The sequence below is a fragment of the Perognathus longimembris genome, chromosome 9 (genome assembly GCF_023159225.1).
Source record: "Perognathus longimembris pacificus isolate PPM17 chromosome 9, ASM2315922v1, whole genome shotgun sequence".
Taxonomy (NCBI): domain Eukaryota; kingdom Metazoa; phylum Chordata; class Mammalia; order Rodentia; family Heteromyidae; genus Perognathus; species Perognathus longimembris.
Genome location: NC_063169.1, coordinates 13,094,521 through 13,120,011, shown reverse-complemented (window position 1 = coordinate 13,120,011; position 25,491 = coordinate 13,094,521). Strand labels below are relative to the sequence as shown.

The 25,491-nt window shown below is 45.8% G+C and overlaps 2 protein-coding genes and 1 long non-coding RNA gene across 3 annotated transcripts in view; 1 reads left to right on the top strand and 2 right to left on the bottom strand.

Annotated features, from left to right (window-relative positions):
* The window catches only part of Crybg1 (crystallin beta-gamma domain containing 1), a 56,037-nt gene extending 37,059 nt beyond the window's left edge, over window positions 1-18,978 (top strand). The window contains exons 12-20 of the mRNA XM_048353746.1: window positions 4,009-4,135; window positions 4,322-4,354; window positions 5,530-5,642; window positions 6,624-6,753; window positions 8,306-8,445; window positions 9,179-9,302; window positions 10,250-10,408; window positions 12,582-12,744; window positions 18,045-18,978. Coding sequence (XP_048209703.1) covers window positions 4,009-4,135; window positions 4,322-4,354; window positions 5,530-5,642; window positions 6,624-6,753; window positions 8,306-8,445; window positions 9,179-9,302; window positions 10,250-10,408; window positions 12,582-12,744; window positions 18,045-18,133 — 1,078 coding nt within the window. The 3' untranslated portion in view covers window positions 18,134-18,978. The remainder of the gene's footprint in view (window positions 1-4,008; window positions 4,136-4,321; window positions 4,355-5,529; window positions 5,643-6,623; window positions 6,754-8,305; window positions 8,446-9,178; window positions 9,303-10,249; window positions 10,409-12,581; window positions 12,745-18,044) is intronic.
* On the bottom strand, window positions 111-19,217 carry LOC125357091. Its single transcript, XR_007212062.1, has 3 exons — window positions 19,084-19,217; window positions 12,708-12,713; window positions 111-120 (listed from the first exon to the last, which is right to left on the bottom strand). It is a non-coding gene; the product is annotated as an uncharacterized LOC125357091 (long non-coding RNA).
* Window positions 19,218-22,785: 3,568 nt separating this feature from the next.
* Rtn4ip1 (reticulon 4 interacting protein 1) overlaps window positions 22,786-25,491 on the bottom strand; it is a 52,677-nt gene continuing 49,971 nt past the window's right edge. The window contains exon 9 of the mRNA XM_048353748.1: window positions 22,786-22,919. Within this exon, the coding sequence (XP_048209705.1) occupies window positions 22,812-22,919 (108 nt within the window). The 3' untranslated portion in view covers window positions 22,786-22,811. The remainder of the gene's footprint in view (window positions 22,920-25,491) is intronic.

The window sequence follows — 25,491 nt, the reverse complement described above, 5'->3', positions numbered from 1 at the left end:
TTTGAGTTTCAAGGGAAAATGGTTGCATTTCAATGGCTCTATTGTTAACTAGTAAATAAGCATCTAAAATGCTATGGTTGTTTATTTCTTAGCATGGAAGTCAAAGTCAGAAAACTCCTACTTTGTTGTTGTGTTTTGATTTTGGAGACAGAATCTCACTTTGTATCCCAGATTGGCCTAGAAGTCTCCATCCTCCTGCTCTGTCCACCTGAGTTCTGGGATTATAGGCATTTGCCACTAAGCCCAGTTAGGGAGAAACAAACAAACGCAAAAGGAAAAACACCTCTTGAAATTCTTGCTCTGCCCAAGTATCTCCCCGGAGGCTTCCTATCACCTAGGTACTAAATTTCCCAGGCAGCAAACTCATTATTAGCTCCCCAGCAACAGCCTTTAAGAAGGAAGCGCCTGGAACCAGCGTAGGATTTTCTGGCCTGCATTCCATTGCTTTCTGGAGCCTCAAACTCCTGTTACAGCCCTGCTTCTCACCAGTGTCTAGAAACTCCTGTTACAGCTCTGCTTCTCATCAGTGTCTAGAAACTCCTGTTACAGCCCTGCTTCTCATCAGTGTCTAGAAACTCCTGTTACAGCCCTGCTTCTCATCAGTGTCTAGAAACTCCTGTTACAGCCCTGCTTCTCATCAGTGTCTAGAAACTCCTGTTACAACCCTGCTTCTCACCAGTGTCTAGAAACTCCTGTTACAGCCCTGCTTCTCACCAATGTCTAGTTCTGTGCTGTACTCTGGCTCATATGAGTGCAAACTGGGTGACTACTTTAAAAACAAAAAAGCAAAGTGAAGTATTTCTTGTGTTCAGATAAAAAACAAAAGCGCTGTTATCTTAAAATCTTTCTCTTGGGGCCTTCCCCAGAAGGGCAGGTTTGCCCTGCTCTCTTCATGACACGGCAGCTACTTCCGGCGGCTGGGCGCTGACCTGTTAGCTCTTGTTCTTGCCCCTCTCTGCCTTCCCGTTGTGCACATTTACACAGAGGAGTGGTTCACGCGCACAGAGCCCGTGTAAACGAGCCCAGTGAGGCATGTTCTCAAGAATCCCAATTTCATGTTGACTCGGCACCATAGATATAGGGCCAACTGTCACATCCAGGATTTGGGGTTCCTCCCCCTCTCCTTCTACTCCTCATTCGCTTGGAGAACATAGTTACTCTCTGTAGAAAACATGGTTCGTGTATGTGTGTGCGTTTTGGTAGTGGGGCTTGAACTCAGCCTGGGTGCCATGTCTGAGCTCTGTCACTCAAGGCTTGAGCCACAGCTCTCCTTCTAGCTTTTTGCTGGTTTCTGGGAGAGCCTCATGGACTTTCCTGCCTGGCTGGCTTCAAACCTAGATCCTCAGATCTCAGCCTCCTGAGTAGCTAGGATTACAGGCATGAGCTGAAGAAGCATCTTAAATATTAAAGCTATTTTCCTGTTTTAGCCTCAGTGAATTAGACAGGCTTAACCTGAGGCTCAGGTGCCTCTTTGTGGTACTGAGTGTCTCCCTCCCCTTCTCCTTCCCCTCCATGCCTTGAGGTATGGGCCCGTTCTTCCTGACACTGTTGGGGACCTAAATTCCTACCCGAAAATCTTTTGTGATAGAACTTACTATCTTTGTTTTTGTTTGAAGTCCTGAATTTTGTTAAGATGTTTAATTCTTTGGTTAATCATTCTTGTGAAGGTAGCCAAGGCTGTGTGCAGAGGAAGTGCTGCTGGTAGCAAGTGTTATACAGCCTTACCAGTGCTTATACTTTTCTGCCTAGGCTAGCTTTGCACCAAGATCCCAACTTCCTAAGCAGCTAGGACTATAGGTGTAGCCACTGACACCTGACTTCTTTGTTTTAAATCTTCTAGGGTGTGCATTCTGCCCTTCACTCTGCAGATGAGTCACGTTGCTGGCCATTCTCTCTCTCTCTCTCTCTCTCTCTCTCTCTCTCTCTCTCTCTCTCTCTCTCTCTCTCTCTCTTCTTTCTTTCTTTTTTTTCTTTTGGCCAGTCCTGTGGCTTGGTCTCAGGGCCTGAGCACTGTCCCTGGCTTCTTCCCGCTCAAGGCTAGCACTCCGCCACTTGAGCCACAGCGCCGCTTCTGGCCGTTTTCTGTATATGTGGTGCTGGGGAATCGAACCCAGGGCCTCATGTATACGAGGCGAGCACTCTTGCCACTAGGCCATATCCCCAGCCCTTCCTTCCTTCCTTCCTTCCTTCCTTCCTTCCTTCCTTCCTTCCTTCCTTCCTTCCTTCCTTCCTTCCTTCCTTCCTTCCTCTCTCTCTCTCTCTCTCTCTCTTTCTTTCTTTTGCACTGGTTATATTTAGACTGAGATCCGATTCTACAGTTCCTACCACAGCTGGAATGATGTGCACGGGCCACCCACCCAGCTGTTGGATGAGGGGGAGTTCTCATGAATTTTTGCCCGTACTGGCCTCAAACCAAAATCCTGCCTTCTTCCGAGTAGCTGAAGGCCACTGCACAGGTGTGGCCATGGTACCCAGCTTCCCTTGAGATTACCGTAGTATCCTTTTTCGCCTTGATGGCTGCTTATTTCCTGGTAATGACTATGCTTGTGCTTTTGCTTGATCAGCTATCTAGATAGTAAATTGGATCTTTTAATTATGAAGCATGTAGACTCTTTTAGGTGTGGTTTACTAGAACAGTCAAGGAAAGGGAACTCTATAAGGCAGGTCATAAAGTGGAGTGCCTGGTGACCTTTACATTTATAGCTCCAGCTGTGTTATGGCCACTAACTGGTTTGTCACCAGACCCTAGACAAGTTCCCATCCAGAACAAGCACCACCTATTCATTATGGTGGTTCCGAGCCATCTGCTTACTTCAGGGCAGGCCCTGCGTCTTTTTTACCTTTGTATTCCTGGCACAGGGCAAATGGCTTTCCAGTGTTTATTGATTGAGCAACTAGGCTCACTTTCCTGTGTCTTTAGGTTTTCACACCTGTAAAATGTGCATGCCATTATCTCCTTAAGATAAATGTGGTTTGATAGATGTAGAAGCATTTGGGGGAAGTTCTACAGAGGCAGATAGTATTCCTGTCAGTTGTGAGAGGGCTGGTACAGCAATAAAGTAGTACAAGTAGACCCCAGGAATCTGCACTGCAACAGAATTGAAGGGTTTTCTCTCTCAACGACTTTACCTTTGCATAGCAATAGTGTAAGTTGGTTTCATTGATTTTTTCCTCTTTGAGTGTAGATCATTGAAAAGTGAACAAATGAAAACTTTCCAAAAGGGATTTGTTTCTGTTGTTTCTGTGAGTTTGATTTTGCTTATTATGTTGTTGGGTCACATTGGAAATATTGTCTGGAACAATTTTTTAAAAATATTTTTATTTGTTTTGTTTTTGTTGCCAGTCCTGGGGCGTGGACTCAGGGCCTGAGCTCTGTTCCTGGCTTCTTTTCACTCAAGGCTTTTGGCTCTCCCTCTTGAGCCACAGCACCACTTCCGGCTTTTTTCTATATATGTGGTGCTGAGGAATCGAACCCAGGGCTTCATGTATATGAGGCGAGCACTTTACCACTAGGCCATATTCCCAGCCCCACAATTTTTTTTTTTTTAGTATTTAACTTTTTTTTTGTTCTGCAGTGTGATTTCTTGTTTAATAGACACACAGCTTCCTGTTAAGATCTTTTAAATCTTTGTGTTGCTAACATAAAGAATTCTTGTTTAATTTAAAAGAAGTAGGCTGTTTTTTGAAAAATCTAACATTTCCTTAAAGTAGAAGTAAGGAGAAAAATAAAACACTCAGGGAATTATCCTCATTGGAATCTGCTCAAGGAATAAAGATCTGATGAATAAAAACACACCAAAAAATCACATAAAACAAAATATTTTTCTCATTATCACCTTGATTTATCATATAGACAAGCCCAGTCTGTTGCTAAAAGTTAAAAGGATCAGAAAATTATGATTATTGACTAAGTAAATGGGTGTTTCTATATGAAGCATATTCCCCAGATGTGTGTGATAGGTGTTATGTGTAAAATATGAGCCATAACTGGTGTTTGTGTTTCTTTAGATGGGTGGCATATGAAAATCCTGACTTCACAGGAGAGCAGTATGTTCTGGATAAAGGTCTTTACACCAGTTTTGAGGACTGGGGAGGAAAAAATTGTAAGATCTCTTCTGTCCAGCCCATATGTTTGGTAAGGAGTTCATTTTCATATGAGAATTCTTCAGTGAAGTCTGAATTTCCTTTATGTGTTTCTGGTTCATGTAATTTTGATTGCTTCAGAAAAGATTTTGAAGTGATCCTTAGCAGAACTTATTAATGATATGGAAGAAAAAACTTTTTGAATATGTCCTATTCATTTTGTTTTCTTTAATTCTAGGATTCTTTTGCCGGCCCAAGGAGACGAAATCAGGTAATTTTTTAAAAAGAAACTATAAGCCAGTGCTGGTAGCTCATGTCTGTAATCCTAGCTACTCAGGAGGCTGAGATCTGAGGATCATTGTTCAAAGCCAGCCTAGGCAGCAAAGTCCATGAGACTCTTATCTCCAATTAACCACCAGAAAACTGGAAGTAGTGTTGTAGCTCAGGTGGTAGAGCACTAGCCTTGAGCAAAGAAGCTCAGAGACAGCGCCTAGGCCCTGAGTTCAAGCCCTGTAACCAACAACAACAACAACAACAACAAAATCAATGTTCTATAATCTAGGGCCTCATGTCAAAAAACTGAATTCAGATGTGCAAAATATTAGTTATTTGGGACATCTTATTATTAGTTTTACCCATTTTTATGTTCCAAATCATAATTGTATTTTAAAAATAAGATAAATTAAGCTTTAATTAATTGATAGCATTAACCTAAGTACTGTATATCAAGTATATAGAAATACTGTAGGTAAAGCAAAATTTCACATCAGAACATTGAATCACTGCACTGAATTAGAGTTTACATTAGTATACTAAGAAATCCCAAGCAATAACGTAATTATGATAAAGTAACATTAGTTTTCAGATGTGCCGTGTCTACATTATACAGACATTTTATATATTCTCGCTCAAGCCTTTTGGTTGCTGACTCTGAAATCATCTGGAGTGTTCCATTTGTTAGTTAGGTTTTTAATGGAAGTGTTCAGACAGCCATAATTATAAGGGCACAAATATCAGCCTAGCTGCCTTTATTGGCCTGTATATGATTCTGATAAGTCAGCAAGTGTCTTCTGTGGAGAAGAAGGAAAACTATACCATGTTTCCAAAATACAGTTTATTGTTCATGTTAGACCTGATGAACAATTACTTTTGGCCACAAGAAAGCTTCATAATGCCTCACAGCTTGTTAACAGCAGGGTGTGCTATAGAAAGTCGCCTCTGTGGTTGCGTTTCCTTTGAGGTCTCTGAACTAAGTAGCCTTACATGGCTCAGCCAGCATGTTTCCAATGGATCGTTAATGATGAAGTAAAAAATTAAAGGATGTGTCAAATCCACACCAGTGTTCATTGTAACAAGAATTAGCGTGTCAGGTTTGGGCTGTCATTTCAAAAGTTGAGCTTAAGCATGTTTTGGAAACTGATTCTGTGTGTGCCTGCTCTTCCAAAGGTTCACTTGTTTTCAGAACCACAGTTTCAAGGTCAGAGTCAGAGTTTTGAGGAGACTACAAGCCAGGTGGATGACTCGTTTGCAACTCAGTCTTGCCGAATTCTGGGAGGCAGGTAAGCGGACCGTGGTGTGTCAGCCGGATCACAGGGAAGGGGGGGGCGAGTTCACACATCAACAAGTACTTGGTGACACCTGCTGGGGCGTGGCACTCCACCCAGCCACCCCACGCTTGTGGGGAAGCGTGCCTTGCAGCCCTGGCGTCTGGACGGCGTGGGTGGGGGAATCGGCGATGGCTCCAGCGCGCCGCGGCACCCAAGCCGGGCTCTGTGCTCCATCACCTGGAACACGAGAGCGGCCTCGGGGGGTGGCCAAGGCCCCGTCCCAGCGAGCGGTGCGCGGTGAAGGGCTCGGCCTCCTCACTCACACCCACACTGAGCAGCAGCTCCGCGGCGCGTACTCCCCCCCCCAGCCCATCCCTGCCCAGCCCCGCTTCCTTGCTCCCCGCCGTGTGCGCGCCTGGCGGCCGGCCCAGCGCCCGTCTCGCTCCCTGGGGTGGGCACCGCAGGACGGCGGGGCCTTGCTTTTGCCCTGTGCTGCGTTTCTAGCAAACTTGTGCTTGGAGAAGGTAGTGACGGCCCAGAGAAGCCATGCGACTTCTTCATGTCACAGTGATGTTTCCACGCCCGGCCCAGGGCAGGGGGATTGGGAATAAGGAAAAGAGAACAGGGGGAGAAATTTCCAGGAGACAGTGATAAACGGGCGATCGCCACCCAGCAGAGGTTGAAGAGAGACCGTTTGACGGAGGAAGATGTGCCGGGGCCTGAAGCCTCCTGGGTGGAAGCACGGTGACACCTGGGGGTGGGGGAGGGTAAAAAATGTGGCTCAACTGCCCAGTGGACTGATTAGGGAATATTAATTTGCCATAAGACGAAATGCGTAAATATATCCGGCTATCTTCAAAGAAAGAACACTTAGCCACAAGTTAGTTTTTTTTCTCTTTTTAATAGCAGGCTGCCTCTACAAATCCTATGTTTGAACAGGAATTTTCAAATCTCATACTGTGTTTTGTTTTTTTTTCCCCCCTCCAACTGCAGCTGGGTTGCATATGATGGAGAAAATTTCTCTGGTAATCAGTACGTGCTGGAGGAAGGGCACTATCCTTGCCTCTCGGCCATGGGCCTCCTGCCCGGAGCGACCTTCAAGTCTCTTCGCTTTATAGATGTTGTAAGTGAATCCGTCCGTGGACACAGCCTCAGAGAAATGGCACTTGACCTTGCAGCTCCCACCTCCTGAGGAATTAACAGTGGAGCGAGTTAGCCGAGAGCTGGTGGCTCGGGGCCTGTCATCCTAGCTACTCAGGAGGCTGAGATCTGAGGATCAAAGCCAGCCGGGGCAGGAAAGTCTGTGACACTCTTATCTCCAAAAAACTGGAAGTGGAGGTGCGGCTCAAGTGGTAGAGTGCTGGCCTTGAGCGAAAGCCCAGGACAGCACCCAGGACCAGAGTTCAAGCCCCAGGACCAGCATACATACACACACACACACACACACGCATTTGTGTGTGTATGTGTGTGCATATGAGACTTAACCTGAAGCCACGTGCATGCTAGGCAAACATGACGTCTGAGCTGCCTCCCCACTTCTCCTTCTCTGTGTTTTTTCTGTAGAGTCTAGGCTGGCCTTAAACTCCGCAGCTTCCAATCTCCATCTCGCAAGCGTTGGGATTATAGGCATGCGCCACCGTGCGCAGCTCACATTTTTAACAGCAACTTAATATTTCCAAGTTGTTTAACTGACTTCTGCTACGAAACCTGAGCATTTAGAACATTTTTGGCATACCATGAAAGAAAAGCACACTAAACATGCAGAGTGATGATGTAATGCTGCTGTATAATCTCTGTCGTCTCTTTCTCATATGTTTTATATAAGCTAATTTCTAGACCGTATATATACCCCACTTCTATACATACACACTCACCTCCTCTGTTTACCCATGGACACAATCTCCTACACAGACGCGGCATACAAACGAAGCCAGAAAGTGCCACACTTGTGCTACAAAACTTTAAGTAGCAAAAGCACTGTAATTCCACATGCTTTTTTGGTATGATTTCTTATTTTAGGAATGTTGTTCCCAGGTTTTCAGTTTAGGGTCATATGCCTCATTTGAACAGGCAAAGGCTGCTGTTTTTGGCATGTTTGACTGAAATCAGTGGATATATGTGCTTAATCTAACTCCTGACCATGCAGTCATGGTCAATTTGAACACGTGGCCTCTACCCCATTTCTGCCATGCGCCCACCCTACAGGAAGGTTCAGGAGCATGACAAAAATCCTTGTCCTGCTGGCAATAAAGATAAAGGACATCTGAAAACGCATGCAAGGGCCAACTCCACTGGGCCATCAGACGCCAGGCTCTCAGCCCTGTGGTCCTCACCATTTATGCCCATGGCTTCCACTGAAATAAATGCATATACGTTGCACCCGGTGTTCCTATTCCACGCTTATAACTGTCTTATAACTGTTTCTCTGCACCTGGTGTATTTTCTCTCATAACGTGGCTTCCATCAGCCCGCCTGTATATTCAGTGGGAACACTTCCTGCCCCTCCATGCTTCCTGTTAGCTTTGAGGCCTGGAAATGACCCAGACTCCTGGGAAAGAGAGTGTACGAATCAGCCAACCTGGCAGGTGGCGTGCTTTGTCCTTGTGACTAGATGATTTTCACATAAACTGTGGATTCTTACCACGTGCTAACAGAACATTTTTGCTCCCAAACAGGAATTTTCGGAACCAGCCATTATTCTTTTCGAAAGAGAGAATTTCAAAGGAAAGAAGATTGAACTTAATGCTGAAACAGTTAATCTCCAGTCACTAGGATTCAACACACAAATACGCTCCGTCCAGGTTATTGGCGGCATGTGAGTTCACTGCTTGTTGATTGACTAGAATACTTGTATTTCCAGATTTTATTGAATTTCAAAATTATTAACAGGTTAAAAAATCCTCCCAAGTTGAATTTTAATCATTTGTGCCACTCCCGCCAGTCCGACAAGCTAGTGGAGAACTGTGTTGCTTGCTGTGAGCAGCAGCAGGACGGGCTGAGTGCGGCCCACCTGCCGGACTCCGCTACTGCGGGATACACAGCGCCCGCAGCCCAGATAGCTTCACCATTCCGCCGTCTTTAAGGAAGGTTATTCATCTCTTCATTAGCAGACAGTTGTACAAGGGAAGTTCATGTTTGCACGTGTAACAACACATCCCAGTCACCCTTACCCTATCACCCACACGATGGATTAGTTTTAAACAAATTTTTTAAAATTTAATCTTTTGCCCTTGCCCCAAGGCTAAGAGCTTTGCCAATACCAGTTATTTAAATAAGGATTCACACACTGAAAATACACCATGAGCAGCTCTAGAAGGACTAAGGGATCCTCCGATCTAAAAAGACTCTGTTTCTAAGACAGGATCGTTTTTAGCATAAACACATACTAAACGTTCTCTATATGTAAAGTGCAGCGACTCTGAAGTGCTCTGGAAAATAGTTTTACACCCCCATAATGTACAAAGCCCAGTCCAGGAGATGATAGTGCTCTAAACACAAGCATGTGGAGGGCTCCATGGTCCAGCGGCTCCTGTGCTTTTGTTCTGCAGATGGATCACTTATGAGTTTGGCAACTACAGAGGGCGCCAGTTCCTGTTGTCCCCTGCGGAAGTGCCTAACTGGTATGAATTCAGTGGCTGTCGCCAAATAGGTTCTCTACGACCATTTGCTCAGGTACGTTTTTCTTTTCCATTCTGTAAATAGATTCTTCTCTGAACTATTTCTTGTAAATACAATTCGACATTTTTGGGTGGGGGGGTAGGGAGAGGCAGTAGTAGGGGTTTAAACTTAAGTCATTCACTTGCCAGGCAAATAGGCTACCATCTGAGCCATACCTGCAGCCCTTTTTGCTTTCCTTTTTTTCCAATAGAGTCTCACGTTTGTGTCCGAGCCAGCCTAGACTGCAATCCTATTTACGCTTCCTGCAGAATTGAGATGGCAGCCATGTCTCTGCACACTCAGTGTTTTGTTGGTTGAGATGGGCTCTTGTGAACTTTTTGCACAGGCTGGCAGATCCAGCCTCTGCCTCCCAAATATGAGTGTAGACATGAGCCGGTATGAATAGCTGCAATTCAACCTTTCAGTTTTCCTTTAAAGTTTGCAGTTAACCTCTTTGCCCACCTCTCAGTTTTAGGGCTGTCTAATGTGTGGCAGGAGGTGTGGCTGCTTAGAAATGCTTTTAAACCCAGCAGCTAAATGGTGGGTCCCAAGTTCTGGGTTATTCCACAGGCCGGCTCCCTGCCCTGGGCAGTGAAATTGCATTTAGTTCTTTTTTTCTTTTTCCAGGGCTTCGAACTTGCTTTTCTTTCTTGCTCATGGCTGGCCCTCCACCACTTGAGCCATACCTCCAGCTTGGCCTCTGGCGGATGGTTAATCTGAGCATGTTCTGCCCAGAAGGGCCTCACAATGTGAGCCTCCAGATCTCAACCTCCTGGATAGCTAGAACTTCAGGCATGAGCCACTAGAGCCTGGCTCTTTCCAACTCTGATCACTGAGAAATTAAGTCTGAAAACTTGAGTCTCTCATCCATACCTCACTTTAGATTCTGCAAATGGTAATGTCTGTCTCGCTTCTCTCTCAGTACAGTCTGTATATGGCCATTGCTGGTTTTTGTCTTCTAGAAACGGATTTACTTCAGACTTCGAAACAAAGCAACAGGGTTATTTATGTCAACCAATGGAAACTTAGATGACCTGAAGCTGCTGAGAATACAGGTTATGGAAGATGTTGGTGCTGATGACCAGATATGGATTTATCAAGAAGGGTGCATCAAATGCAGGGTGAGCTTTAAGCTCAGATGGCCTTTGCAATGACTCGTCTTTTGTTCTTGGGTCCTCTCTTTTCATTGACTCGATTTCAGTTCCTGGAGTGTGTTCAGGAACAAATTTGAAGGTCTTTCTAATGAATGTGTTTCCCAGCTCGGATAGAACCAACCCTAGGAGCTTAAAATGCTAGGCAAATCTAGCACAGGTTGGAATTTTTTTTTGCCAGTGCTGGGGCCTGAACTTAGAAGATCAGGATGCTATCCCTGAGCTCCTTGCTTCCAGCTTTAAAAAAAAAGATGGTTAATTGGAGATAAGAGTCTCACAGATTTTCCTGCCTGGGTTGCCTTTGATCTGTGATCTTCAGATCTCAGCCTCCTGTGTAGAGTAGCTAGGATTACAGGCGTGAGCCGCTGTGCCTGGCTTTAAGAGCAGAAGTAATGCTTACCTTTTCTATAAATCTGCCTATAGAAGCAAACTGTAGCTCCAGCACATTGGCAGAAATCAGTCTTGGTTTCTCAGTGCTGGAGAATGCCACAGAATAAGAGGAAGGCAGAGATAGATACCGCTGTGTACAACCCAGTCCATTTCCTAATGGTCACATGCTACAAAACGGATGCCATGTATTTCAGTATTGTTCACCCCTCCCATCCCCTCAAACTCAGGTTCTGTAGGGAGTAGGGGGTGTGGGTAAGTGAGAGTAAGTGTATCAATGGGATTAAAGTACTTTCTATAATGTGTGAAACCCTCTGAACAAAATAACACACACTTCAAAATATGAATGACAGGAAGGTAAAGCAGGTCCTGTGGTGGGGGCTGGTGGGAGGAGAGGAGGGTGAACAGAGGGTTAAGACAGGTGAATATTGCATCTTCTGTTTTCACATGTGTGTGTGAAGTTTGTAGAGCTGGGTTTGGGATTAAGTAGAGCGGCAGAGGGGGCGAATCTGATGGAGGTATATTGTACGCATATATGGGCATGTCAAAGTGAACCCCCCCTTGTACAACTAATTGATACTAACGAAAAAATGTGGGGAGGAAAAGTGAGAAACGGCCATCCCCTCTCACAACCCTCATGCCACGCAGACACGGAAACCCTGAATGCGATCTGATTTTACGAGCGAGGCTCACGCTTCTGTCGTAGGCATCTCTTTGACTCCCTGACTTCATGGGCTTTACTGTTTGCTCCTGCTACTTTACAACCCCACCACCCGTGAGCCATCAGAGAAGCAACCTCCAGGGCTGTTGTGCTTGAGGACTATGCCCATTCGTGAAGAAGCGTGGCTTAGCACCTTGGAAACAGCAGGCCCAGCAGCCACCTTTGCTGTGGAATTGCCCGGATGCAAGAAAGCAGTACTTCAGCAAAGATTTCTCACAGCCATGCAGTGATGCTACTCAACTTTAGTCAGTCACTGAGAAAACATCACATGTCATTGGTGATCACTGCAGCTTTGCCTTGACATAGAATAGCTTAGTCTACTTCTTTTTTTTTTCTTTTTTGGTAGCGGAGCTGGGGATCAAACCCCAGTGTCTCACAAGCTAGAAACGCATCCTACCTCAGCGCTCCATCTCCAGCATAGAATTTCCATCAGCCTTTTGAAAATATTGTGTGTTAGTGGTAGATGAGCATATGACTAAAGTTAGACTGGCTTCAAGAAGGACTCCTTAATAGAAAGTTTGCATTTAAATGGCCTCTAGAGAGAGGTTATGTTTTCTTTTTCTAGCTGGATAGCATACTGAGGGAATTTCTTACAGAGAGACAAGTAGTCAATCAATGCAACTTCAGGTTTTGAGATAGAATGTGCTGTAGCCACCCCAGCGCTTCCGCATTCGAAGTGCAGTCACCCACGGAAGGGCAGGTCCTGCAGAGGTGTGGGGTGGCGGGGAGACACTGAGTGACAGACCTGGGCTCAGATCACTGTCACTTCCGCCAGGAAACAGTACCTCCATCGGCTGTTTTACTGTCACCAGTCTCAGGAGTGACAGAAGTCTCCTGGACAATGGAAAGGAGAACTGTCCATCACTCATGCTCATCTGAAATAAAAGCCATATTTGTGTGATGCTAGTTATTCTAGCTAAAAGTTGAAGTCCCTTACGTCGGATAAGTGAAGCCCGGGACTAAGTTCGTTTTATAAATAAAGTTTGAGATTTAGCATGTATCCTTCTTTGAGACACTTTGTTTTCCACTGAGCAGATAGCAGAAGACTGCTGCCTGACCATCGTGGGCAGCCTGGTAACATCTGGCTCCAAGCTTGGCCTGGCACTGGACCAGAATGTGGACTGTCAGTTCTGGTGCATGAAATCAGACGGAAGGATCTACAGCAAGCTAAAGCCAAATTTGGTTCTAGACATCAAAGGTAAGGAGAACTTCTTTCATTGCACTGTACCTTTCCTAAGGGAAGAAATCTGTTCCTGACTTTTGAAAACAAGGAGTGTGAATGCACTGATGTAAGGGCCTCTCTGCCGTGGGAAGCCGTCTACACACGTAGCTCATTCCATCTCCAAGGCAGTCTCCAGGGTCTGTGCTATGCTCCCTCCGCCTTCTCCCTTTCAGCTTAATAGCCAGAAAACAAACAACAGCCCCAAAATCCTAAGGCAGAGGGTGGTTAATGAGTTTGTTCATGATTCATCTCAGTAAGTGCTAAGCTAGAATCTGGACACGACTGGTTTTTTCCTTTCCTTTCTTTTCTTTTCTTCCCTTTTTGTGCTGGAAACCAAACCAGGGCGTATGGTAAGCATGTGCTTTACCACTGGGCTATACTCCTAGCTCTGTTTTTATAACAGTGTGAGACTAACACCTAACACTTAAAATGCTGTGCTCTTCTTACTCAATATAGTTTTTATTTATATATATATCTGTAGCTTTTCCTGAGACTTGAACCCTGGGCCTAGGTGCTGTCCCTGAGCTCCTTTTGCTGAGCTCCTTTACCACTCGAGCTGCAGCCCCATGTCAGTCTTTTTCTGTGATTTAATTGGAAACAAGAGTCTCGCAGACTTTCCTGCCTGGGCTGGTTTCTAATCAAGATCCTCATATCTCAGCCTCCTGAGTAGCTAGGATTCCAGGCATGAGCTACTACTGGTGGGAGGCACCTGTATCCTTTCAATGAAAAGACCTAAGTGCTAAAAAGAATTAACTGCCAGGAGGATTTCAATGGAACATGAGTTCAATGAAGTTAATCCACAGTCAATTGATGGTGCCTGGAAAGAATAAATTGGGCCCAATGGTCCTCAAACTTCATTTGTAGTAGATCATTTAGAAGGCGTGTTTCAAACCATAGATTGAGGCCAGGCTCAAAACTATAGTCTCAGCTAACTGGGAGAGGGATATTATTGAGACCCCATTCTCTGCAAGTAAGTTGGGCACACACCCTAAGTCCAGCTGTGGGGTAGTATAAGTAGGAGGACCGAGATTCAAGGCTGGTCTCAGGCAAACAAAGAAAAAAAGGAAAGGGGACCAAATTTGAAAAATAACCTGAAGCCCAAAGGACTAGAGCTGTGGCTCAGGGCAGTGCCCTGAATTTAAAACCCCATACTAGTGGGCCTAGTCTTTGGAGTTCCTGATTCAGGGAATCCAGAACCAGACACAAGAAATGACTTTCCTAACAAGAACCTCAGTGCTGCAGATGCTGCTGGCCCGAACCCCACGCCAGGAGAATAGTTAATGGCAACTGAAAACAATACAGACAAAGCTGCCCCCAACCTGTGCATGGGAGTTCAGTGAACTACTGTTGTTGCTATTTACAAGCAAATGGAGGCAATGTTTACTCTTATGTGGAATAACTTGTAAATTGTCAATAGGTACTTTCTATCCCCTATCAGGAAAGCCAGTATGATTAAGCTTTATAATACAGTGAACTAGTGAAAATGTAAGCATATCGTACTCCTTTCTCCAGTCTAACTCATAGCAAGAGCTAGCTCGAGTTTGCTGTAGACAGGGCTCTAGGTTAATGTTATCATTAAAAATTAAGAGTAGGGCTAGGAATGTGGCTTAGTGGTAGAGAGCTTGCCTAGCATGCACGAAGCCCTGGGTTCAGTTCCTCAGCACCACATAAACACAAAAAGCCAGAAGTGACAGTGTGGCTCAAGTAGTAGAGTGCTAACCTTGAGCAAAAGAAATGCCCAGGCCCTGAGTTCAAGCCCCAGAACTGGGGGAAAAAAAAAGAATAAAAGGTAAAGAAATAGTTGTGATCTTGTTATTCAGACACTTCTGGAGAATCGAAAGTAAAGTCTGAACATTTTCACCGAGGGCTTGGATCCCCACATGGGGATTAGAAGAATCTTTCAAGTCTGATGATGTCCAGTAGGCAGAATGGCCAGCAAACTCAGATTAGAACCACAAAGACTGCACAGTGGGAAGGAGCTGAGAGGCCGAGGACAGCGCTTACTAGACACCATGATTACAGGGTGGATGGGGGCTAAAATGTATTATAAAGTAGAAATATAAAATGCAAAGTAAATACAGAAAATAAATGTTACACTCACCTGCCTTCCTCCTATTACACTGGTACAGCAGGCAAGCAAAATGCCCATTTTACAAATGGTCAATCTGGAATTCAAACTAAGAATCACTGGCCTGTCTTTATTCTCTCTATGATCAACTTTGTGGCAGGCTCCCTCATTCTAGACAGAGTAAGATCCTCAGAGAAGACAAGGAAATTAACTGACTGAGAAATTGAAATTTTGAGTTAATATAGAAAAATTAGAAGGTTTAGACCCCCCCAAAGAAGACTGAGCAAACCCCTGTGTTGCTCCAGTGTGATTAGCATGAAGTCGCGGCTTCAGGGCAGGCTCTGTGGGTGACACTGAGGGACCACAGTGAAGAGACTCGCCCTTGGCTGTGATCTGTGGGGCTCCGGGAGTTCCCCAGTGCTTCACTTCAGGCTTCACGCCTCTGTGCCATGCCCATCGTGGCATTACAATAGTTACTTCATTTCTTGTTCCAGAGTTAAGTTCAGAATGTGGATGAATGATGCCACCTTCTGGACATGAAAGAGCAGGGCACAGCATGCTACGTGCGCGCATGCGTGTGAGGGAAATACAAGCCTCTCCTCTTTGATACCCTTAGGAAGAAGCCATGGTTTTCATTGGCTACACAGGAACCATTTGTTACCTGTAAACACTGCCATGGGACTTGTTAAGCCAAGTCTTTCTTCCGCTTGTATTTGGGGAGTAAGTTGTTTTGGTAGATATTTGGGTATTATCCAGACCACATTATCTTCCAACAGTGGAGCTGATTCATGCTTACTTTTCCAAACATCAAAAGTCTGACAAATCAAACAACTGTAGACCATGAAAACTAAATGAACCCAGGAGTAGCTTTCTTTCTCCCATTCCTTCTCGTCTCTTCTAGGTGCTAGGATGGCAAGCACACAGCGCCAGCAGCACCTTTCTATCGTAACTTGACACTTAGAGTAAGAATGATTTCATGAAAATAGGAGGTAAAATTTGTTCCAGTTACTCTTCCCTAAGTCCCTACTTGCCAAGAACTGAACTGTAACCAACATAGCAGTCCCTCCCAGGTACAATTGTGGTAAACAGTGACTTAGAATGCCCAGGTAGTAGTTGGGCCTGCTGGCAATGGCGAACCCATTTTCTGTTTACACTTCTATGACCAGGTCTTGAAGGCGCGCGCGCGGTCCCAGCTCCTGAGGCTGGGCTGCGGCCCTGGCCGGCCAGCCTGCTTTTTACGGTTGCGGTTCCAGCTCCTGAGTCTGGGCCGTGATCCTGGCCAGTCAGTATACTTTTTACTTCCCCAATAAATCCATCTTTTTACTTGAGACTGTCTCTGAGTGGTGGACTCTTGGAGGGATGGGGGATTCCCCCCACCCTCGGACCCCATTACATTGTGGTCCCCTCCCTTGGAGGGTCCCCATTACATTTCTGTCTCCAAATACATGTCAAGAAAGAAAGTTTGGTCTTCAGCTTTATAGTCATTTGTACTATCTATCACATACCATTGTCTACATTTACTAGTCCAGTGTTTTCTTTTTTTTTTTTTTTGCCAGTCCTGGGCCTTGGACTCAGGGCCTGAGCACTGTCCCTGGCTTCTTTTTTTGCTCAAGGCTAGCACTCTGCCACTTGAGCCACAGTGCCACTTCTGGCCATTTTCTGTATATGTGGTGCTGGGGAATTGAACCCAGGGCCTCATGTATACGAGGCAAGCTCTCTTGCCACTAGGCCATATCCCCAGCCCATAGTCCAGTGTTTTCTAAAATAGGAAAATAATAAAAGAACTCGGATGATTTAAATTCTCCTCCTCTCCCCCCCCCCCCCAATTAACCAAGTTATTTCTCAAAAACTTGGTACTATTTTCTTGGAGCCCTTAGTGCTTTCTGAAATCTTGGTGGAGTCTGTTGTTTTTGTTGCTGCTGCACCAGAGTTTGAACTCAGGACCTTGTGCTTGCTTGGCAGGTGCTCTACCATTCGAACCAGGGCTCAATTGCAACTTATATCTTAATGATAGCAACTTTTTTTGCCAGTCCTGGGCCTTGGACTCAGGGCCTGAGCACTGTCCCTGGCTTCTTTTTGCTCAAGGCTAGCACTCTGCCACTTGAGCCACAGCGCCACTTCTGGCCGTTTTTATATATGTGGTGCTAAGGAGTCGAACCCAGGGCTTCATGTATATGAGGCAAGCACTTTACCACTAGGCCATCTTCCCAGCCCCTGGTGGCCACCTTTATCTCGCATTGTAAGCTTATCCGTGGCAGCTTACCTTGCAGGGTAGAGCCCCGTGCTCCTGCTCCACCCTCTAGGCTCTCGGTGGAAGTAGGAAGACTCTCCCTAACCACCTAGGCCTACGATGTAGTGGTTTCAGATGCTCTATGTGTTTTAAAGGAAAGAGGGTCACGTCTTGGCCTAAGGATGAAGTATGATTTCAGTCCCAGGCGTGGCCTGCATACATATGCACTTTTATTTCTGTGGGGTCCCTGATGAAAGAGCCTTGGCGAGAGGCTTTTGCGGAAGATGATTAAGGTATCTGAAAGTGTTTACTCCACACTGGGGTGAAAAGCCAGAGAACGCTTTCTTTGTTGATGGGTCTTCTCTCTCGAAGCAGCCATGGAGCTGTGAGTCCCTCTGGACAGTCATCTCGCGCACTGCAGTGAGGGGGAGTTTAGGAGTCTGTGGCCCTGCTCTAGCAGTGCGGTGGGACTCAGCATCTTACACACTAGGACGTGGCGCAAGCCCACCGGGTTCCCTAGCAGGAAAGCTTGTGCGTCCCTGGGCTCGCTCGCCTTTCACCCAATGACAGCCGGGTTTTCTTTATTCATGCAAAACCTGCTGCCTTTCAGGGTCTGCCTGCTTAGTCCTCACAGGGTCTCAAATCCACCTCACCTCTAAATATACAGTGGTGTCTCTGCTCTTTTTCCTCCTCTACATTTTCCCTCTTTGCTTCCCAATTTTAGGCAAAGTGTGACTGTAGGCTGGTTTGTTGAGAACAGGGTAGGAAAAACGAAACCTACAAGGTGAGATACCCGCGAGGGGAGATGGGTTTTCAGCCTGTGTGCGGAGGCTGGCCTCGTCTCCCAGGCTGGAGCCCGGTTTCATGCCCTGTCAGCCTTTGCTCGATGGCTGTTGGGATGGAGTGCGTGCGTGCGCTGCGGCCCCGGCCCCCTGCGTCTCCCTGGCCGCATTGCTCACTGTCTGTCCTTTTTCTCAGGGGGTGCACAGTATGATCAGAACCACATTATCCTCAACACGGTCAACCAAGAGAAGTTAACCCAAGTGTGGGAAGCCATGGTGTTGTAACGCTGAAGAAAGGAGGAGCCATCTTTACGGGGGACTCTTCCCAGCCGCCTTATTTAAGAAGCACGAAAGAACAGTGTAGATGGAGGAGCCCCGTGGAGAGTGGACAGACTCCTTCAGTCTGGGGTCAACACGGCCACAGCTGGGAGAATTATCTCATCTTTTCAAAGACTGTTAGTTCTGAACCAGTGACTTGTCCTCCCTTCATTTCTTGCCTTCCAGTTCCTCTGAGGAGCTACTTAGCAGCATTTGGGTTTTTTGTTTTGTTTTGAAAGATGTTATGTCCTATCTGTACATTTTAAGTTATTTCCAAAGACAGTGACAGGAGGGAAAGACAAAATGCACTGCCTCTGTGGACTTCGGAATGCTTCTAAAGGGAAAGACAGAAGCCCAGCTTGTAAGGGAGAAGATGGAGAAGACGGCTTACATCCAAGAAGAATGCTTTACTAGGCCTGAACTTTGGTCCATGGCCTCAGTACTTACTAGAACCATTAGTTAGGCTGAACAGTGGAAAGTCAGCTATTCAGAAATGGTATAAGGAGTGCAGTCAAGATAAACAAAACACTATTTCCAATTAATATTAGGAATTTGTGAAATTTCATTTCCATGTCTGCTAACATTTTTTAGCAGGACTTGGATAATTATAACTCACGTATGGACAGCTCCAAATGTCACAAGTGAGCCTTGAATGTCATTTTTCTAGCTGCTCCGGGAACAGTGTTAGCATGGCCTAATTTATTAGCCCTCTTTACTCATCTACAGCAAGCACTGAACACCTGTTCTACAGCTTTGTGTTAATGTTAGAGGCCTCATTTCTGGCACTAAATCCTCAATGTCACATCCTTCTGGCAGAAGAAACGGGTGTAGTAACCCAGAGGAAAACTAGCAGGCACCCAGCAAGTGCAGGACAGGAGCCCCTGAAGGCTATTTGGTGGTCAAATGTAGAGCTAAACTCAAGAATGCAAATTGAAACTTGAACTGCTGGCAACACATGGGCCCATCCTTGCTGTTCAGTGACCTCTAATTGTAAACAAAACCTCTAAACATTCCCTTACAGATATTTTTCCTCATTTTGTCCTCATCACTGAACATTGGTGCTCCTGTCACAGGTAGAACAAATCTGACTTGCTTTTTGTCTGTTAGTGTGTTCCTCCGCTGGAGCCCATGGTAAGCTCTTGTCATCAGAATGGACCATCTTTAGTTTAAATATAGCATTTGCACATATACAGCAGCATTCAGCATGCTGTCTCGGTCTTCCCTGTGTAGCTCTGATTTAGGCCTTTTGTGTATATATCATTACAATATGGTGGGGTAGGGGCTTCTACAGTGGTTTCTGTGGAATTTCTCTCTGCTGAACTTCTCTCTTGAATAAACTTGTTGTGGTTGATACATTGCTGAGGTCTGAGTCTGTTCAGGAACCCTCAGCACACTGCCAGGAGTCAGCTGGGCAGATTACACATTAGGGCCGGGAAAGTTTAATCCTCACTTGTCTAGATGGGGAGGTGGGGCTCACATTCTCTTGTCTTGAATAGTGAACCCTTCACTTCCATCTGGGAGCGCTCAGAGGCAAGAGCTGAGATACTACAGGTAGAAGCCAAGAGCAAATGGTAAGTTTTTTTCTTTTGAAATAGAAATAAACACTAAGACACTAAGATAAATCTAGAGGAAATTCTACAGCAACTCCCAGAGAAAAATCCCATTATCCACTATGCTACTAGCAGAATGTCTTTAATAAGAATTAATGAAATAGAAAGTAAACACAGGTCTATGGACATCAAAAGGCAGAAGAAAATATTTAAGTTTCTAGGAGATATCGATGAATAAAACAGTAAAGCACACCTTTGATGACTGGAGATTGAGGAGTATGTGCCATAGTAGGTTTATTGGTGAGAAACTTAAATGTAGGCGTGTGAGATGAGAAAAAGGTTGAAAGACTCTGAATGTAGGCAGTTACCATGGAAAATCATCTATTATTGAAGGAGGCCCAGCCCAAATGCAAAATGTAAGGCTTAAAAGGTTAGCATCAGGGGCTGGGAATATGGCCTGGTGGCAAGAGTGCTTGCCTCACATACATGAAGCCCTGGGTTTGATTCCTCAGCACCACATGGATAGAAAACGGCCAGAAGTGGTGCTGTGGCTCAAGTGGCAGAGTGCTAGTCTTGAGCAAAAAGAAGCCAGGGACAGTGCTCAGGCCCTGAGTTCAAGGCCCAGGACTGGCCAAAAAAAAAAGCATCATCTTCCTGTATTATGACACTAAAATGAATGACAGGCTAGATTTTTATACAGGAGCCTATGCAGCTCAGAATTATGAAAGTTGTGATGAGGATGAGGAGATGGGGAAATAAACAAAAAGAAACCTTGTGTAACCTGTTAGCTTGGGAGGTTTCAGTCCGTGGCTGTTCGGCCCTGTTGCTCTCTGGCACCGAGGCGAAGCAGCACGTCATGGTGGGAATGAGTTGTGGAAGACACTCAGCTGGTGCTGGTCAGGAAGGAGCCAACATGGCAGGATCTCCTCCAAAGGCACACTCCAATGGCAGCTTCCCCCAGGTCCCACCACCCCTCAATAGTGCCACAGGCTAGGGACCAAGCTTTACACACACAGGCCTAATCCCCAAGCCCCCAAAGCGCATGTCCATTTTACAATGCTTAATGCATTCATCCCAGCTCCAGAGTGAGCACTGCTCAACAACCCAAGTCCAAAGTCTCCTCTGAGACTCAGGGAAGATTCTGCTGTGAGCTCTGTACATTACTTGTACAAGTTACATACTTCTAAGATGCAGTGGCCCAGGTGTCAACTTGCCCATTCCAAAAGGGAGGAATGGGGACATAAAAAGGAAGCATCCGATCAAGGCAAGACTGAACTCATTAGACCCTCGAGTTTCATGTCTGGCACCTGGGATACATGGCCCCTGACAGGAGCTCCATGGGGCCGGGCAGCCCCAGTGCTCTGGCCTTGCTGGTTGTAGCTCCTATGACCATTCTCTTGCACTGGCTCTGCTTGGCTGTCTACAGCTTCCCTGACAAGTTCTCAATGTGCTAAGTTCCCGGGGTCTCCCTTGCAACTTTGGCTTCACTTTCAGAGCCATACATTACCCCATCAGGGGCTGCCTCCAGGCACTTTAACCTTACTACATATCTCCTGGCCTCCAAGATGCTCCTTTACTTCTCAGAGGAAGCTTCTGTGAGCTTGCAACTCTCGCATTACTTCATGTGTGCAAAACCAGCCTCGTGGGCGACACCAAGGTCTTCCACTCTCCTGTGAATGGTACCTGTGCTCTCAAACCACAGCTGCAGTGGCCTCAATGCCTTTGTAACTACTTGGAAATGATTCCAGGGCAACTATTTTCTAGATGGCCCTCTGGGTACATCACCCCAGGGTTTGCAACTCCAAACTGAAAAGAGTTTATACCTGGTAGCTTATTAGCGCCAGGGTCTTCATAGCCCCTGGACTCCAGGTATCTTTTCTATTGTCCCAGTGCAAAGCACTTTTGGTCCCCACCCCATGGTGCTAATCTCTTTAGCAACTAACCCCTGCCTTGCAGCAATACTCCATTTTTGTCTAAACTGCAAAAGATTCTAATTTTTCTGTTTGGTTCCCGATTCTCACTGTAAAACTGGCTAAGAATAGTCTGGAAATACTCATTCTGCTGCATACAGGCTGTGTTATCTCAAAATTTCCTTATCTTTAAACCCAGCCTCACACAAAGATGCTTCATGGATGAATATACTCGCCACGTTCTTTGCCAGACCCTCATGGGCAGCTTCCATTCCCACAGAGCCCTGTATAAGTTGCTGTTATTGCTTTGACCAGGTATCTGGTAGACCCACTTAATTTAAGGAGGGAAGATTTATTTTAGCTCATGGTTTAACCCACAGTTGCTTGGCCTGTTAGAAGCATATGCAGAATATCAAATGACAGGAGGAGTGTCTCACCTCATCACAGACAGGAAGCAGAAGAGAGGGAAGCAGGAAGGGGCCCAGACCAAGATATCATCTCAATACACGCCTAAGTGACCTGCTGCCTCCAGCTTGGTTCACCTCCTAGTTCCACAACCTCTCAGAATGGTGCCACTGGTACATCGTGGTGAAGGAACACTTACCTCATGGTGGCCAGGATACAGAGAGAGGCCAGGAGTCAGGGTCTCACTATCTCCCCAAGGACATGGCGTTTGATCTAACTTCCTCTACTACCTCCCAATATCACCAGAGGTAAGAGACAAAGCCTTACTCACGTGCACCTTCAGGAGACATTCCAAATCCAAACTGTAGCAGCCAGTCCAAAAAACGCTCACTGATGAAATCACAAAGAAGCGAGATCTTCAAACTTGCCATGCCAGCACCCATCCACACACTGACAGCTTTGGGACCTCTTAAGTGTTAATAAGGTGCGAGATGCTAGAAGAGAAGGTGCCATTGCAATCTTTGAAGCAGGATGGAAAAAAACATAGCTTAAAGAAAACAATGTGTAATTCTCACTGACAACAGACAAGTGCAAGTTCTGATACTTATATAGCAATTACTGGAAAATTATTGGCGAAAAGGTGTGGCTACATTTTAATACATACCATGGATTTTATTATCTAATTGAGAAAATATCTGAGGGAGATGGCTAGAAATACGTTTGGACCACATGAACTCACCAAAGAGAACCAATATTCACAAAACTGCATACAGTATTTATTTAAATGACATTAACTACAGTCTTTCCCCGTGCGTGGCCCCTTTCCACCTTCAGAAAGGCTTCTGGAACTTGGGAAAAAGGAAAGGTTTGTTCAATAACTGGCCGAATCTGTAAAACACAAGAAGAAATTGGTTAGTAAGAAAATCTTCATCGTCCGAGGTAGACGGTGCCTGTGGTTGGTTTGCTCGTGGAATTCCTCAAGGCCACCTCTCCTAGGTTTCTCTCACGTGCCTGGGCACGAGCTCATGCCTAGGAAGGGCGGCCTCTGCGGCTGCACATCACGCCTCCTCCTCCCAGCTCCACCAGCCCTCCAACTTCCTCGCTGCTGTCCTGTCATTCCTACCCAGAACTCCACAGCAACAATCAAGCCTGGCACTCAAGAGACCACTACCACTCTGGCCTCAGCTCACGTGCAGTCTGTGCTTTACCAAAATGCTGTGCTTGCTTTGTTTCTGAAATGCTTCTCCTCTGAAAATCCATGCAGCCTTCCAACCCCAGTCTAATGCTCCCTCTCCAGCTCCCGCACCTGTACTCTATTCTCCTTTTGAGCAGCTAGAGGAACCACAGTGCCCTCTCAGAGACAGCATGTCTCTGTCACTCTGCCGTGAATGGGAATTACCCAAGGTACTCATTGCACGTATCCTTGTAGGCCCCTAGCAAAGGAAACCTGTGTGTGCGTGTGAGCACACGTGTTCACACACACACATCTTTTCATTTATTTGCATTTATTTTTTGCTACATTTATCCCTGTGCCGTAAGTTTTTGTTTCTCCTGGGATCCCTTTTTCTTCTGTGCAACCTCCTCTTCTGGTTTAGGAGCAATCTGCTCGTTTGCAGTGAGGATCATCTCAGTGTGGCAGGGAGCTCATGCATGGGTTAGGCCCACCATGGGCTCTGTAAGCTCAGCGGCGCATCTTGGGTGCTTTGTTCACCTGGATGTGTTCAGTGACCTGGGAGTCTATATCTGAACCCTTCGGTTCAGCATGCTCTGCATTCGTAAGCATGTGCAGCAGAAATTCAGCATTCTTTTTGGCTCACGGACCCTGTGTCCAGCCCCACTGTTGGGCCTGGGCACACCTGCCAGCTCCACCATTGTAATACCAGAATGGCACATACTGCTTCTTTAAAGTGACATCTTGGTAGCTTTTCAGATATGCTTATCCTTGATGGCCTGGGCTGTGAACACGAAGATTTGAACCTCTTGACTTGCATGATTTTGTGGGGTTTTCTGGGTCTAGAGAGTAGTGAACCATGTTCATAAGTCACCTCAAGCTGCTTACAGGAAGAGCTATATTATATTTTTTAATTGGTTAAATGTTGGAATATCTAATCTATTCAACCAGAGCATAAAGTACTATGCCTATGCCTATGGTATAGGCAGGCGCTCTCTTTCTCTCCCCCTACCTTTTCTTTTCTTGCCTATTTTTTTCTTATTTTGCCAGTGCTGTGACAAAGTCAGGGCCTGAGGTTCTCACTTGGCTTTTGCACTCAAGGCTGGTGGGCAGTGTACCACCGAGCCATACCTCCATGTTTTGCTGGTTAATTGGAGAATAGGGTCTCATGGACTTTCTAGCCTGGTGTGGCTTTGAAACATGACCCTCAGATCTCAGCTTCCTGAGCATCTAAATTACAGATTATGAGCTACTAGTGCCTGGCCTCTTCTATTTATTTTTTAAAATGTGCTTTATTACTATTGTATACTAGCTATACAGAGGGGGAGTTCATTGTTACATTCCCACACGTTAACCATATATTCCAATCAATATCACTTTCTATCACTCTTTCCCTATCCAGTCCCCTAGACCATCTCTTTTGTATCTACCTTCATCACCCAGCATAATCCTGGTCATATAAGTGTGAGCTCAATGAATGTCCCGTCAGTGTAAACAGTAGGTTAGTTAGGGAGCAGGAGTTTCCTAGGAGCCTTCTGGGACAGCGTTCTGGAGATCGTGGCTTAGCTACAGCTACTCAGACTATGCTAATCAGCAGTGCAGTGCTTAGGGAACTGATAGGAAAGCCACTCCAGCCAGCTCAGCAAGTCTAGGGTGCTGCTGGGGGGGGGGGGGGGGTTCTGCCATATACTAGAACTTCCAGCCTACTTTCTTCAGAGAGGAAGTTTCGGGTAATACCTCTCTTCTCCATACCTAGGTCCAGTTGCACTGTTCCTTTTCAGTTTGGAAATCAGCCATTGTGCAGTGGGGACCTTGCTGGCCCACTCCCCACAGCTCCACTGTGAGGGACCGGCTACTTGAAGGCACAAGTCAAGCATACAGTTGATGCCTCTTTTGCTTTTACGAGAGGAAGACATGTCCTTGTGACATCCAGATGCTTCCTGGTGTGGCTTTCACAGCCCAGCCACCAGAAGAACACCACCAACTCCAAATGGCCCCTTCTCCAAAGAGCTCAGACGTTTTTGTACAACCCACAATAAGCCCCTAACCAAACCATCTGGCACAAACTTGCCTCGCTATGTGCCACAGACTGCTCAAGAGCTCCATTAAAACCCATAGCCACCTTCTAAGGTAGGTATGACCATTATTCCCATTTTACAAAAACTTGAGGGACAAAAGCAAGCAAGCCATTGCTAAGTAGTAAGTCAGGATTCGGCCTAAGGCCACTGCTCTTACCATCACATGCCAAGTCTTCCATTTTCACTTGCTGCTCTCCTCCTTTACCCACTA